The sequence below is a fragment of the Pocillopora damicornis genome, chromosome 3, assembly GCF_964200805.1.
Source record: "Pocillopora damicornis chromosome 3, jaPocDami1.2, whole genome shotgun sequence".
NCBI lineage: Eukaryota > Metazoa > Cnidaria > Anthozoa > Scleractinia > Pocilloporidae > Pocillopora > Pocillopora damicornis.
In genome coordinates, this window is record NC_142672.1 from 7,399,993 (window position 1) to 7,415,772 (window position 15,780).

Sequence of the window (15,780 nt, forward strand, 5' to 3'; positions counted from 1 at the left end):
TTATCGTAAATAAAGCAAGCCGACAGCCTGAGAGAGGAAATCGTTAAAGCACATGTCATGAGACTACCTTGCATCCACCGTTTGAAACGCAAAGCTTTGGTAAAAAAAAAAAAAAAAAAAAAAAAAAGGAACCGAGTACACGACAAACTCGTGCTACGGAAATAACAAGCACGTAATGTTTCTCACATTACATCTGGCTTCTGCCTGCAACTGTCCACTGTAACATCCTCCAAATTTTTATTTTTGACCACATCCACCTCTTGGCAAAAGATGTTTTCTTCCTCCCTCCACATTGATTGGCAGTTTCCACACTGACACCTAATAATAAAAAAATCAGTAGATTAGCAATTTTTTTCACGATGTTAATAGAAAAAATAGAGAGCACAACTTGTATGATTGGTTTCAAAAAAAGGAAGGAACAGTTATCAGCTCTGACAGATAACTATAACTTTAGGCCATTTTACTTTATTTACAATTCTACAGGTGCGAAAGCTATTTTTTGCTTTATCGTGTTTTAAAGTAAAAGCCGAGAAATCTTCAATCGTTCGCCAAATTCAACACAGGAAAACTTAAAACTGATTCAATTCAAGTTCAAGTTCAAGTTTATTATTTCACACTTTTTACAGAAAAAATAACTTAACATAACATGATTTACAAGTACTTAGAAAAAATACAAACAGAAATTAACTAGAAGAAATAATATTTAATCGTGGATAGTGACCAAAGTAGCCAATGAGCTTTCGAGTTGGTCCCTGTCGTGTGTAGATATGAGTTGGGGTTCGCCGCATGTTAAGTATGATTTAAATTAATAGTTACATTAAGGACGATATTGTCATCGTAAGAGAAGAAAAACATACATAAATGCAAGTTAGAATAAAAGGAAAACTGCACATTGTGAAGCAGAATCAATCACGTGTGAATGTATATAATCCATCCAATTTACCTCCACATGCGTGTATTTTTATATTTTCAGTCTGTTAAACCTAAGCTTCGGAAGGTGCGTGCGTGTGGCATAAAAAACACTTCGCTCCCATGGTATTCAAGAGTCTGCGCATTTGGTTTTCTTTACTTAATCGTTCCTACATCTAATAAGCGACTGATTTTCAGATACTTTATTTACAATCGTAAATGCACTCACCATTCTCACTTTCTTGATTGAGGTGGCCGTGACGCACGGGCTCTTGAACTCCTTTGACTCTCGCGCTCTATTTTAGGTTACGTTCATCCTGGCGGTTCAAATTGCCAGGGCCTGATTTCAACAACAGATTCATAAAGCCTTTCATTATGTTTATCTTCCATCGAGGCCTCAAAATCCGAATAATCAGACTCCGAAATAGAACTGCTTTCACTTAAAGTACTATCCGCCATATTTACTTTGCTTAATGTACACACGTGTGACGTGAAAGGTCACATGATCAAGATCGAAGCGTTTACGGCGGATGACTCACGAAGCTGTAATTAGGACAGTTTTCCCGGCGAAAAAAGGCGCAAAGAGACATACGAAGCACCTTGTATCTGTTTCAATGTGTTACCCACGGCATTTAGACGGCATTTCGAAAAGGTGACCTGTTAGCCGTCAGTTACCCTTTAGGTGTATAATTAAACGTAGCACTGTAATGGCAGATTTGTGGCAAGAATGTTCGTTATATAGAAAATCAATAATGATCTAAAATAATAAGATAAGGATGGCCCGGGGAAATTGTGCGAGCGCGTTTGGGTTGGAACATCCTGTGACGTTATGTGATGTGTCATTCGAATAGCAAATAGTGCGTGCGTGCAGGTGTAAGCTGTTAAAATCAAGTTGACAGGAAATAGTTTGAGATTTAGTAAATCATGTCAATCTTGGATTTAAGTAGTTTCGGCGTGTATTTCCGTTGTAACGCCAGACAAAAAAAAATCGCTATTTTGTAAAAGATGAGATTTGAGATCGTTTGAATGTAGAAAGTTCGGATATTGCATGAATCGTAAATAAACGCAAGAAATCAGAAAGATACAGTCCTATTGATTGTCGAACCGGCGCTCCGCAGAGATTTTCCTTAACGCAGTGGAGAATTCTGCAACACGGTGTTGAAATCGCTCACGAAGATAGTCAGGAGTCAAGTTGTTCATGCATTTGTAAACCATAACTAAGTCGCTGAAGAGCAGTTTTCCCTTCACGTTAAGCCATTTAAGGGACTTCAGGGCTTCTGAAATATGATTATACTTTTTTAAGTCAGTTACGATCCTGCAGGCGTAGTTCTGGACTAACTGAAGTTTTCTAATATTCTCTTTACTGGTGTTGCTCCAAACTCTCGAAAAGTAAAATAATTTGCAAAAGACGAAAGCATTTATGAGATACATCAGGGTTCTTTGATCCAAAAGGTGCTTTATCCTATTGATCCCCTCCTTAGTTTAAACATACAGTCAGAGGCAGTTTTAATAATTTGTTCTTTATAGTTAAGATAACAATTGATGTGCACTCCCAGGTCCTTTGTTACTGCCACAGGCTTAATTTTAGTCCCCAATATTGTGGCACTTGAAAGGGTGGCAGGTAGAGTCCTCATGAGTTGGGGGACGCCTATATGCAGGAGTTTTGTTTTGTCGGGGTTGATGAGCTGCGAATTTCTACAACACCAAATTAATATTTCTTTAAGATCTTCGTTTAAAGCAGAGATAACATCGTGAAGTTTGCTGGACAGGAACCCGAGAAAGAGTTTTGTGTCATCCGCATAGAGAGAGGTTTGAAGTGTTTTGGGACTCGAAAGAGGTCGTTTACGTATAATGTAAACAGCACTGGACCCAAAATCGATCCTTGCGTTAGGGGTAGAGGGCTGGACAAGGTATCCTGAATCTTAACAACTTGTTCACGTTGTGACAAATAGATATCAAACTAGGCACACGCAGGTTCCGATACACCGGCTTTGCGAAGTTTTCACAGCATCAAGTCATGTCGAATGCTATCAAAAGCCTTGGACATGTCCAAGAGAACGATGACAGACATCTTCCTTTGATCCATGTTATTGAGCAATTCGTCAGTGAAGTGAAGCAGCGCAGATTCTGTCGAATGAAATTTTCTGTTTCCACTTTGCATTTGATGTATGACATTGCATGAGTCGAGGAAATTGACAAGCTGTGAGTGAGCTGCCCTTTCGCATACTTTAGATAGAATAGGCAGTAGTGAAATTGGTCTTGTGTTCGCGGACTCCTAACTGTCTCTTGATTTAAGAGTTGGAACGATTTCTACTTTCTTCTAGGGAAGTGGAAAACTTTACTCCGGGTGAATAATAACATTCAATTTCGACTTTACTTTTAAACTTGAATGCATGGGCACGTTGTAATTGAAAACTGAAGATATTCTCGAAACTGCCGCACAGAAAAATACACGTATTTAAAATTGACCATTTGACATCTGTTCCGAGCGTGCATTACGATTTGACCTTGGGTGATAATTCTAGAAAAAGCTGATTTGGGCAAAGGCATTTCATTTTTTTCCAGATCGTCTGTCTGGTAACATCTTCCATGAGGAATTCAGGATGTCGATATGGACAACTTTAGGCCTGATTACTTGGCTAAACAGTTTTTTTTCGTCAGGTGAGGATTTAGCAGGGTCAATGAACGCTATGAATCGAATACCTTTCCAACGAAATGTTGTTTATAGCATATGAAATAATCCTTTACTCTTGCAACCGATTCTTCAAAACTAAATTTCATCACCCTTCCTTGGGATTCAGAGAACAGATGAAATGTATTAAATCAACAAGTGTTTCGATTGCAGTTCTAAAACAAACCTGGTGGAAAATTTTTAATTGTCCCGTGACAAATTGTGTAATATCACAAGCTCTCTCAGATACTCCTGTAGATCTCTCATTTTTTCTGTGCAAAAGAGTCCAAGTTGTACATGATTGTTTGAAGAAGGGAATTGCCTATAATAGACTATAACGGAAAGAGAAACCTAGATCTTGTTAGCTTTTATACTACAGAATCTGAACAACGCCAGCTTCTGGCCGAGTCGAAACACATCCATGAATTTTCTTGTTTTGTCTTGTGTAAAATTCATCTACATAACGCAATGAACTCTATCTCTCAAGTAACCCTTCACATCATTTCCAACTAGTTTTGAAAGAAGGGGGAAGAGATGGAAGGGATAGGAGGAAGCGGGCTATCTTTTGAGTCAATTCATTGTGTGCGTGTGTCTAGATTAATTTTTCTGATTTTTTTTATTTGTTCTCAGTCTTAGAGCATAATCGCTCGTTATCATATGACCTTGCACTCAAACAGAGTTTGATGACAGCTTCCACATTGTATCAACGTTTGCTTTTGGCAAACTCATTGAAAGATGTGTCAGCACTAAAAAAACCCCGTTTCCTAGGGTCGATATCAAAACATTTCTCCTTATCAGACAATTTTTAAGCACAGTTTACTAATATGTAATCTAATAGAATCGCCGTGTTCTTGACAAGTTTTCGTACCAGTCTTTCAGTATGTTAGGACCTGTTTACACACAGACAGCTCAAGCTCATGTCTCGAGAAAAAGCCGATTAATTCATGAAAGCGTCACGCGTTGTGTGACTCGGTGTTAAGTTACGAGAGGAACCGTTGAAAATTTGAACACGTTTTAAAGAATAGCATGAAGAACGAAATATGGTCGATTTACAACGATAAATATTTCGAAGTATGAACATTTTACGCGTAAAATCAATAAAACGTACTCGCATCCTGTGTGTCTGTTGTAGTTTCTGGTGATTTCTGCTGTTTTAAGCTTGCTTTCAAGGTGGGGTAACCCGTCCAGCCGGGGTCGCTTTTATGGCAAAAAGCTAAAAAGCGAAACATTTAAACATTTGTTGCTATTTGCTGTCGTTGCTGCATTTAATGAACCCATTTTCATCTGAACGTCGAAAGCAATCCAAAATTGCTTTGGTTTGCGTATAACCTCACGCTCTCAACCAATTAGGTCATAGAATGATAAAAACCAACCGCGTTATCGTAAATCGTGTTTTTCCCGTGTAACGGGAAGTCTACTCTGAGTTCTTATTATGATATTTTCCCTCATTTTGATGGTGGATGTGACTAAACTAACTGCATGTTCGGTTTGTTGCAGCATCTATTGCAGCTCCTGTTATAGATGTTTACATTAGCAGTGAAGGTTGCGATGATCGGCCAAAGACACCGAACACATGTGGAATTGCTTACATCAAGGTGAACGGCGAGGATTATTCTCGTCACGGCAGAGGACATAATGTTGTTGTTGTGGACGGTGCAACAGGTGTGTGAACCACGGTCAATATTTTTTTTCTAAATTCGTATTTATCATAAGGGATAGCTCGATAATGGTGACAAGCAAGGACCTCCTCTTGGCTCAGACATAATCCAAATGGCCCTTCGGAGTTTCTCAGGAAGTTTTTTTCATTATTTCTTCGAAGAATTCTGCGTCAAAGAGTGAATATTGTCGAATAATCCACGAGAAGACGTCTAACACATTATTCGACCTAAAGAGACCACGAGAGCATTTTCTAATGTGCTCATAATTCATTGAGCCCAAGACGAACAGTGTTCCAGTATAATTTAAGAAATGAACATAAAGATTCAGTTCGTGTACAATTGCCGGTTCTCAAACTAGGCATATATTTTTATCTTTTTATTTTTCTTATCATTCAGGTGTCATTCTTGATTCAAAAGAATTCGACACATACGGGAATATATTTGCCGGTAAAAACCTAAGGGACTACCTCAACAACATTAGAGGAAAGTATGTAACTTGATTTCAGATGTTTAGATGTAGTTTTATCACTTTAGCCTAAGCCAATCATACCTTTGAAATGATACCTCACTATTTAACCCTTACCTCCCAAGAACTGATTGTTAATTCTCTCCTCTAGTTGCTACACATTTCCTTGTAAATGAGTTACGAGAATTTGGTTTTAGATCAAGATAACAACTTCTACCTAATGCATTTGAGTATTCTCATTACCTATTTGCTGGATAGTGTATGGATATTGTGGGGAGAAGATACTTGTTAATCACTTCTGGGAGTTAAAGGGTTAACAAAAAGATTCGATGTTGCTGTGCGTCTGCTCAGTGATAGAACACAGATGACGTCAAAATCAAGACCTAATCTGAAACTACTCTTTTTCGTCATTGCTTTGCTTTTTATTTAAAAATGTTTTTCCGTTAGCAAAATCGTTTTGGTCGGTGTTCAAGACGAAGGTTCGAGATATGCTTCATCAGCGGTTAGCGCTCTCAAAAGACTGGGGGCTCGTGATCCTGTTCTTGGAAGCATGCGGTCGTCTTTTGCATTTGCTGGTTACGCGGGCACAGGACAACCAGCCTGGATGACACAAAAAAAGATACAACAGTGGAACGCGAGATTTCATGGGCCCAGTCAAATAACTCTGAAAATTCCCCTTTCATCAAGTATGTCAAGTCAGTATAATCTGTTGCACTTATCATGTAGATACCTTTGACCAACAGGTAAATCTCTAAGGTCTCTTCGTTCTTATATGTTACTGCAAGTTACCGATGTACGTAAATCAGTGAATAGAGCTTGATCTTTGGCCTGGGTTTCTAACTTGATCGACCAGTACTTCGAAAAAAGGTGTGCTTGTTAATTAAATTCAGCTCTCTTACTCAGTCTAAGTGAGCATTGCTTGAGAGAGGAGCGAAAAGGTGAGAGAGGACGAGTTTCATGGGCTGCGAGAATGGACATAACTACATGCAGTTTCGGAAACTTGTGACAATTTTTTGTGCCCTCAAGCTCAATGAAAATAACCCCAACCAACTTTTTCTTACTCGCAGGAGGCTATAAATGTCAAAACCAAACTTTACAGGGACAAAAAGGCGTCATTTACTCACCTAACTATCCAGAAAAATACCCAGATGGGCAATACTGCATGTGGAGGATCATGATGAAAGCATCTTTTCAAGTGGCCTTAATTTTTACACGCTTCAGTCTACAATCTGAGAACAACACGGACGCTGTTTATGTGTACGATGGCAATGACCAAACAGGGAACGTATTAGGAGTGTTCTATGGAGGTCAGCTTCCCCCCAGGAATGGAATTTACTCTTCGTCAAACAGCCTCCTTGTAATATTCAGATCAGATAAGAATGGTTCTTTCTATGGGTTCCAAGCCTCTTATAACGCTGTTAAGTGTCTTGGTAAGAGTTTGTTAATTGACAGTATTACAAAATTATTTAGCGAAATTTCAGAGTTTGAGATGTATCTTAAGATCCTTGAAGACAAAATTTTGATGCACTCGCACATTTTAAGGATACATAATGCTAAAAATAAGAATGGTTCTTTCTATGGTTTCCAAGCCTCTTATAGCGCTGTTAAGTGTTCTGGTAAGAGTTTGTTGACTGACGGTATTTCAAAATTACTTAGCACAATTTCAGAGTTTGAGATGTATCTTAAGAAGATCCCCGAAGAACAAATTTTGATACGCTCGAACATTTTACAGATAAATAGTGCTTTAACTCTTCTGTTTGTTTAATTTGCAGGAGCCCTTGGAATGGAGAGTGGGGCGATTTCTGGTGCCCAGATAACTGCTTCTTCGCGAATGAACAACAACAGCACACCACGACAGGCGAGACTGAACTTCATTGAACAGGGAATCAAGCAAGGGGGGTGGTCGTCTCTTGAAAATGATCGTAACCAATGGCTTCAGGTGGATCTTGGAAGTCACACCATTGTGACAGGTGTGGCGACTCAAGGGAGGAACTCAACAAATTGGCGACAGTGGATAAAAACTTTCACATTACAGTTTAGTTTTGACGGAGTGATCTTCCAGCTATACAAAGAACCAGGGAAAATGTCAGCAAAAGTAAAGTGTCTTTGAATTATCACTCTATGAATTCATTCCGTCTGAAACCTTCTCTGAATGAATTTTTCCCTACAACCCTCTTTTCAAGAGGTCATGTAAAAGAAGAGATTCCCCTGAAACTTACCTACATGTACCATAACCTTATAGTATAACGTTTTATGGCTTTTCTAGCATTGTATCGATCAATTAACACACCAAAAAATGTTGTGATCAATAGCATCGTTTCTGGGTTTGACTTGGCTAACTTTAACAAAATCTAAAGACACGAAAGGAAAATTCGTTCGGGATGATAAACTCCATTTTTTTTTGACAAAAAGTTGGCAGCTTTACGAATCAGTGAAGTTTCGTCATAATCTAATAAAACTTTAAAACTACGATGTATGTATAAGACCAAATGACACTCATTTAAGTTTATCAGTCTGCGAAGGCGAGGTATCTACTTGAGCTCAGCTGATTTTGGTTTTAACTATCAGGTACTTCACGCCAATCAAGACAGTGATACAGTTGTGTATATCAAGTTGATCTCACCAATCACAGCTCGTTATATCAGGCTTTTACCAGTCACATGGCACAACCATATATCACTCAGAATGGAGCTTTATGGGTGTCGAGGTATTTCATAACATTATGGTCTCTTGGTTAGAAAAAATTACATTTAGTGTTATAAAAGGAACACATTTCGCAGACGCCGAGATGGGCGTAAAACACCTTTGGACGTAGAAGGCAAATTTAATATGCAAACAAATTATAGTGCGAGTAAAACCGACCAAGAGAAAATAGTGTACAAAACTGGTCAAGGAAAGAAAACCTCCTAAGAAACAAAATGTTCGAAATCATGTTAAAACGCCTTTCATGTTTCTTCTAAATTATTTTCCTGTCAAGGAGCGAAGGGAACCTTAGTATCTTATTTCACTTTGAACTCTTGCTTGAAATCAAATTTTTTAAAAAACATATGCAGGTGTTTGAAGCAGTAGTTTAGAGTACTGATCCTTCATAATTTTCAGAGCTTAGCCTATGATCTTTGATTATGCAAGAATTGCTTCTAAAACTTGTACCCGACTTATCTTCATCCTGATAGATTAGAGTGAAAGATTCCCGTCTTGAAAGGGATATTAAAGCACCCTTTTTAACTCGTGAATTGCGCGCATGCGCAAGAGCGAGTTATAGATACGATGTGGGGAATGGCATTCGCTCGCTCGCTCGATTGGTCGATTCCTGTAAACTTTTTTTAGATTTTAGGCTTTTGAGTGCATTTGATAGTTTTTGGCGAGCAATAAACAGACGAAATGGCGACCTTTGTTGCTAAGAATAGTGGTGGGGTGAAAAAGAAGCCAATGATAATCTTAAAAGAGTTTTTTTTTTCGTTTTAGTTTCAACAAGCGTCGCCAGCGACTAGCAGGCATGCAAGGATTCACACTGAAATAACAGAACAACCTTCGTTTTTCATAATTTAATTTACAGTCCTTGAACTTGAAAACAATCCGAAGATGCATTGAAAATATCACTTACTGCGAAGCGCTCGGAGTTTACAGATGTTCAAAAGCTCTTTCTGTGAGATTGAGGACAAAATTGATCATTACGCTTCGTCGCGTGTATTTTTCCTGTGTGAAGCAACAGAAGATGCCGACGACTGACGAAATTACAAGTTAACACGAAAATAAAATAACACCTAAACAAACAATTTTTTAGCTACCGATTTTCAGTGAATTTTTAAAGAACAATTTTCTTTTAAGTTTCAAGACAATTTGAAGATTCAACATACATACAACGTACTAAAATGCGAAAGTTACATACCACAAAATTGATAAATAGGCCTGAAATGAAATTCTATCTTGTTATTGATGATACGTTGCCTAGCACGTGACTTAAATCTACCCAGGCGGAGATCCAAGATGACGGTGGCAGGCTTGGCTTAGTTATATCACTCAAAACTCGTCCCCTTTTTTCTCATTTGATAAAGAGGGAATCGTTAATGTTTTCATTAGACAATATTGCCTTTATTTTCTAATATTTACAATGAAAGACAGTAAATTTCACTTTTCACCCACATTTACTTCCAACCTTTTCTTTTGAACCAGAAACAAAAATGATAGACGTTTAAAACACATGACATCATCCACCCTTGTCAAATGTAATAGCATGATCATTTCAATTGTAATGCCTTCTTATCCCAACGTTACTTTGTTTCTATGCTACATTAGCGAACACTGAAGTACTGCTCGTACTCAAGATATGACAATCAACCACAAAATTCCCTAAACCAGATAACATTAAACATAATCTAAAAAATCATATGTCAATTCACGAGTTTGCTCACAGAGCACTTTGATTGAGTTTCCTTTCTGATTAAACCCATTCAGGTTGTTCCTCATCACTTGGCATGGAGAGTCAGGTTATCTCCGATGCCCAAATCACTGCCTCCACCCAATGGAATAATGACAATTCTGCAAAATTTGCACGGTTAAACTTGGGCGGCTGGGTTGCCAGAGCAGTCTATCCTAGACAATGGCTTCAGGTGGATCTTGGAACTTACTCAAGCGTAACAAGTGTTGCAACTCAAGGAGTGAACTTACGAGGATGGCGAAAATGTTGGACAGTTAGTTACAATCTACAATACAGTGATGATGGAATAACCTTTCATTTTTACAAGGGTCCTGGAGAAACTTTACCCACGGTATACACAGAAAGTCACATTGAATTGAATTTGAAAATGCTCATGGCTTACGTTTAAAAATACTTTTTTTATGGTTATATGATTATTGCGGTCTGAGCTTGGTTTCCAGGGAGAAGTTAATCACTATGTTATCTCCTTTGGCGTCATGCCATGCAGAAAACTTTTTATTTCATAGTCACTCATGCATTCGTTACGGCAGTTATGTATGTATTTTTCGTTGTAGTAGAGGGACAGCACTTTTCTTCTGTTCTTTCTATTATACTTCTACCAAAAGGGAACACAGTAAGAGTTAAGTCTTAATGGTAACAATAGTGTGAAGTGCAAAAGTCGATAATAAGTTGTGTTATGCTTCATGATCATTTTACAGGTGCTCAGTGGAAATCAAAACTTCCACTCAGTTGTGTCAAACAAGTTGAGGCAACCAATTACGGCTCGTTACATTCGATTCAAACCTTTACTCTGGAACTATCGAATTGGAATGCGAACCGAGATCCATGGTTGCCTAGGTACTGTCAAAATATTATTTCATTCAGGGGGAGGAGGGAAGCTCCCAACAAGTTTGAGGCTTAACAGGAATAGACTCATCTATAAATATCAAATTTTAAAAGTGTTAAAAATTTGATACTTCATAATTGTTTCAAACCGTTTCCCATATCACAAATCTTTGATTGAAGACTAAAGCCATGCTTTCAAAACAGTTAATAAACAAACATTTTTGTGGCTGTAGAAGTCATTCTAGTATAACGAATGAAGACTTGACTTCTTAATTATCTCTCTTGAAAATATGAATTGCCATTTTCTCGTTAAAGGAAAGCTTCTTCAATTTTTAGTATCTTTTCCTTGTCATAGTGCATTCTCTCTGATTTATTCGTGGATAAACCGAAGGTGTATGTAACGATGATCGCGTGATATGATCATTGAATTTACGCCTAAGTTTGAAAATTTTCAGTTGAGGCAGATATTTGTAAAGTATCAAAACGTGAAAGATACCTGGAAGCTAGATTTCAGTTGCATATTAATAGTAACATTATAATAGACTTATATCAAAATTCATTCATTACAGAGTGCACTGTCCCTCTTGGAATGGAAAGTAGGTCGATATCTGATGCGCAAATCACCGCTTCTTCGCAATTGAATGGAAACCACTCCGCAGTACAGGGCAGGTTGCATTTTCAGGCCGTGGGAAACAAAGCTGGAGGGTGGTCGGCTCTTACGAGCGATATAAACCAATGGCTTCAGGTGGATTTTGGTAGTTACACTCATGTGACACAACTGGCGACTCAGGGGGTGAACGGAGTTGATGAATGGGTGACCAGATACAAGTTGCAGTTTAGTGATAATGGACTGACCTACAAGTTCTACCAAAAAACTGGGGACACTTCGGTCACGGTATGGTTTATCCTCATTTAGCGCATTTTATCAACGGAGTTAAGTTCTGATGGAATTAATTATTTCATGAATGAAAATATAAATCTGCAAATCCTGTAATTTAATGCTTGCATTCAGTATGAACTGGACATAACCACGGGTAAGGAGGCACTCTGTTAGTGTGCCACTGCAAAATGAGATATTTATTTCTTTAGTTATTCATTATCACTTGTTATTTCAATTGCAATTCTGAAAGTAAAGCCGGCTAAACAAACGAACAAACAAACAATAGAGTAAGTCATCGCAATTCAGACTTCAAATAAGATCTTAATTTGACCGTAACATTCATGACGATTTTCAGGAGTTTAAGGGAAACCAAGATCGTAACGAGGTTGTGTATAATACCCTTCGTCCGCCACTCAAAGCGCGCTATGTCCGCATAATCCCAACACAGTGGAATAAACATATCTCCATGAGGATAGAGCTCTTTGGATGTCCAGGTATTTGTGCCTTTCAAAATATTTTCTTGATAGGTTATCTTGGTGTTTTGTCTTTCATCGAAAGGCACTTCTTAGGCGAAGCAGGAGGCAGAATGGCTAAATAAAGATTATCATATAAATTACGGTGTTATACAAGGATTTCCAGCGAGAAAAGCCTTAACAACACACGTGAAAAAATACGATATTTTTTTAAAGTGTGTTTGATATCGCCAATCAGCTGCTGACACGTCACTCGTCTTTCGCGCTACTCGGTCAAGTTGATAAATGAACGGCAAAGCCTTCAAGATTCTTAATAAAAGGTAGTTTGTCGGAACTTTTTTCGGATTATGCCAGTTGAAAAATTAAAAACTCTGTGTTGCTCGCAGAAAGTGACGTTCAAACTTTCCTAGAACGGGAAGAAAACCAATATAAGAAAAGAAATATCGAAAGTTGCGTACTCAGTGGCTTTGGTAATGGCATTACTTGCGGCTGAGAACGAAAATTGATTCCTGAAAGATTTGCCAGAAGTCAATTTTGGCCGTTTACCTGAAAGACTTCTTCTCATCGGCAGAAATATTGGACAAGATGGCGGCCGTGCTTGCGCATTTCGTCCATAATGGCGTCCAAATAATATAAGAAACTGTATGGAAATTTGTAAAATTTCTAAAATATAACAGGAGCTCATGTTCCCGTCTGCTCTCGATCGAGACATATTCAGTACTGATTCTGCTATTCATCAAACCTCACAGGGACTCGATAAATAAAAACCACTAACTTCCCGAGCCAGTTCTTTTGTCATTAATCTTTGACCTAGGTCGCCGTACAGTTCTTCAAAATCCGTCGTTCTCCATCCCAAACACTCGCCTATTACAAGAAAGTGCATCAATAAAGTCAACTGCTCTCGATCGAATTGACTGCTACAGAGTTCGAAGCGTCCAAGTATCCTGCAAAATTGCCATTTCCTCCCATCGAAAAAGTTCCCAACGCGCCAGAATATCCCTTATTTTCTATGTTGAGTAAGTGACGAGACGCCATATTGAAAACTATGACTGAAATAGCAGGTAATTTAGTGTTAACAACTGGGTTGAAAACGTAAATTAGCCACCGTAAAGAGTAAAAAAGCTGACGTTTCGAGCGTTAGCCCTTCGTCAGAGCGATAGGATATGACTGAAATAGTTAAACACGAGCAACGCTGATCTTCGAATCGTCGGCCATATTTGTTTATGTTCTTGCAGGGAAATAAATTAGTTCTCGGTCCTTTTCGGAATAAAAATATGCCAGACATTGAATGCAAATTCAGTAGTTTTAGCGCGAAAATTAAATTAAAGCAAATCAAAATTCTGACATCATGTCATCGCTCTGCCTCGAAAAATCCCAAAGATTTACTTGCAGGTCTTCTTTTCTTTTTCTTTTCATCAAATAGAAGATCTGCGGTGCTCAAATTGTATAAGTCATGGTACAAAACACTCTTCTTTGCAGATCGAGCCTTGATCGCCGCCATATTAAATTCTCTTGATATTCTATTGTTCCGGAGTGTAATACGATATACCGCTGATAATTGTTAGCGGGCTCGAAATGTCCTTGATTTCTGGCGATGGTCGGTAAGGACAAAATCCATAAATGAGAATTTTGTGGACTAAAAATTACGCCTATTGTTGTTTTTGTAATCATCATTCGACGTATTTTTCCAAACTTTATTGATTGTATTAAATAACCTGCAAGAGCGCATTTTTCCGCATTCGCAGTAGAGCTAAAATTAGGCGATACCTATCCCAGAGTACTACTGAGGCTATTGTTCACGCTTACATAACATCGCGTTTGGACTGTTGTAATGCCCTACTGTATGGTCTCCCGAAGTATCTAATTAATAGACTTCAGCTTTTACAGAACTCGGCAGCTCGCCTTGTTACCTTGACTAGAAGGCAGGACACATTGGATCACACCAATAATAAGGAGCTTACATTGGCTGCCAGTTCATTATAGGATAGTTTTCAAAATACTGTTGCTGACTTAAAATGCTCTGAATGGACTGGCCCCAGATTACATTAAAGACCTATTGGAGTATCATGACTCTCGTCGCACACTAAGATCTTCAAACAATAGGTTGCTTGATGAACCTTGAGCGAATCTTAAAACGTATGGTGAAAGGGCTTTTTCCGTGGCGGCACCAAGGCTCTGGAATAAACTACCACTCCATCTCAGGCTTTCATCATCAGAGGCAATTTTTAAAGCTAATCTTAAGACTTATCTTTTTAAGCGTCCATTTCATTTGTAGTTTTTACTTGTAGTTATAGTGTATTTAATTCTTAGGATTTTGATTTTTACGGTTTTTAGAGTATTGTAAAGCGCCATGGACTATTAATGGACGATGGCGCTATATAAATGTATTTAATTAATTTAATTAATTGTTGTGTACGTTTGTAGCCTATTTGCCGTGTAGTGTGATTCTGAGAATCTGGTGGTAAGATCAAATGATATTCACTAGTTGATATTTCGCCTCTTCTTATTATTTTTTCCACCTGACATTGATGTAAAGCAAAATTACTTGATAGTGAGAACGTCATTATTAGGGCTGACTCAAATCTGTCGCAGCTGTTTGTTATTAACCGCTACACGGACTAATTGTTGACCAAAGATCATCCAGTTGTGGGACTACCTTATAATTATTCTACTTCTGAAGCTTAGTGGAAAAGTTGTCGATTACACCTCAAAAAGGAAACGTCAACGTTCTTTGACTAGGCAAATAAGCAGATTTTAACCATGGCACGATTACACGTTCTTGCATCCGAAAAGGTCTTCTTTAAGCCATCGACAAAATGATTCATAGGACGCTTCCTAAAAATGACAATTGTTAAACTTATTCCACTTGAAAATGAAGGAATAAATTAAGTTACTTAAATTTCCCAAACCAATCGCAACTTTGGTAAATAACAAAAAGTTTATACGCATACACACAAATAAATTAAAACCAAAATGTTAGTGGCGGAGAATGGAAGGGAAAGAAAGGAAAGGTGTCATCAGCATTTCGTCAATAAGTATGACTCGACAAAAAACATCATATCACAAATCACGTACCCAGGCTGGGAATTTGGTTAGGATAATTGATTGTCCTTTTTCTCCTTTAGATTGCATTGCACCCGTCGGTATGGAGAGCGGACTGATCTCCGATGACCAAATCAGTGCATCATCACAATTGGATGATAATCATGCGCCAAAGCGCGCCAGATTGAATACCAAGATGAGTGGGATAAAACAGGGAGGTTGGCTTCCTCTAACAAATGACCGTAATCAATGGCTTCAAGTGGATCTTAATAGTTACACTCGAGTAACACGAGTAGCAACTCAAGGGATGGATGGCTATGAGCAGTGGGTGACTTCCTTCCAGTTAGAGTACAGTATTACCGAAATCACTTTCAAGTCTTACATGGAAAGTGTTGGCAACCCCAAGGTATGTGGCGCC

General features: G+C 38.3%; 1 protein-coding gene and 1 long non-coding RNA gene across 5 annotated transcripts in view; one reads left to right on the top strand and one right to left on the bottom strand.

The window, feature by feature from the left end:
- LOC149048032 (uncharacterized) overlaps positions 1-1,396 on the bottom strand; it is an 11,575-nt gene extending 10,179 nt beyond the window's left edge. For both annotated transcript variants that reach the window (XR_016184944.1, XR_016184943.1), the window contains exons 1-2: positions 1,139-1,396; positions 187-318 (exon numbers count right to left, since the gene is read on the bottom strand). This is a non-coding gene — a long non-coding RNA (uncharacterized LOC149048032). The remainder of the gene's footprint in view (positions 1-186; positions 319-1,138) is intronic.
- A 1,613-nt stretch (positions 1,397-3,009) lies between these two features.
- LOC113665688 (uncharacterized) overlaps positions 3,010-15,780 on the top strand; it is a 30,940-nt gene continuing 18,169 nt past the window's right edge. For all 3 annotated transcript variants that reach the window (XR_016184933.1, XM_089200207.1, XM_089200209.1), the window contains exons 1-13: positions 3,010-3,111; positions 3,475-3,570; positions 5,078-5,242; positions 5,635-5,725; positions 6,152-6,390; positions 6,772-7,134; positions 7,477-7,799; positions 8,273-8,411; positions 10,160-10,473; positions 10,841-10,979; positions 11,537-11,862; positions 12,203-12,341; positions 15,446-15,768. Coding sequence is in view for 2 of the 3 variants with exons in the window: in XM_089200207.1 (XP_089056333.1) it covers positions 3,078-3,111; positions 3,475-3,570; positions 5,078-5,242; positions 5,635-5,725; positions 6,152-6,390; positions 6,772-7,134; positions 7,477-7,799; positions 8,273-8,411; positions 10,160-10,473; positions 10,841-10,979; positions 11,537-11,862; positions 12,203-12,341; positions 15,446-15,768 (2,691 nt within the window). In the remaining variant the exon portion in view is untranslated. The remainder of the gene's footprint in view (positions 3,112-3,474; positions 3,571-5,077; positions 5,243-5,634; positions 5,726-6,151; positions 6,391-6,771; positions 7,135-7,476; positions 7,800-8,272; positions 8,412-10,159; positions 10,474-10,840; positions 10,980-11,536; positions 11,863-12,202; positions 12,342-15,445; positions 15,769-15,780) is intronic.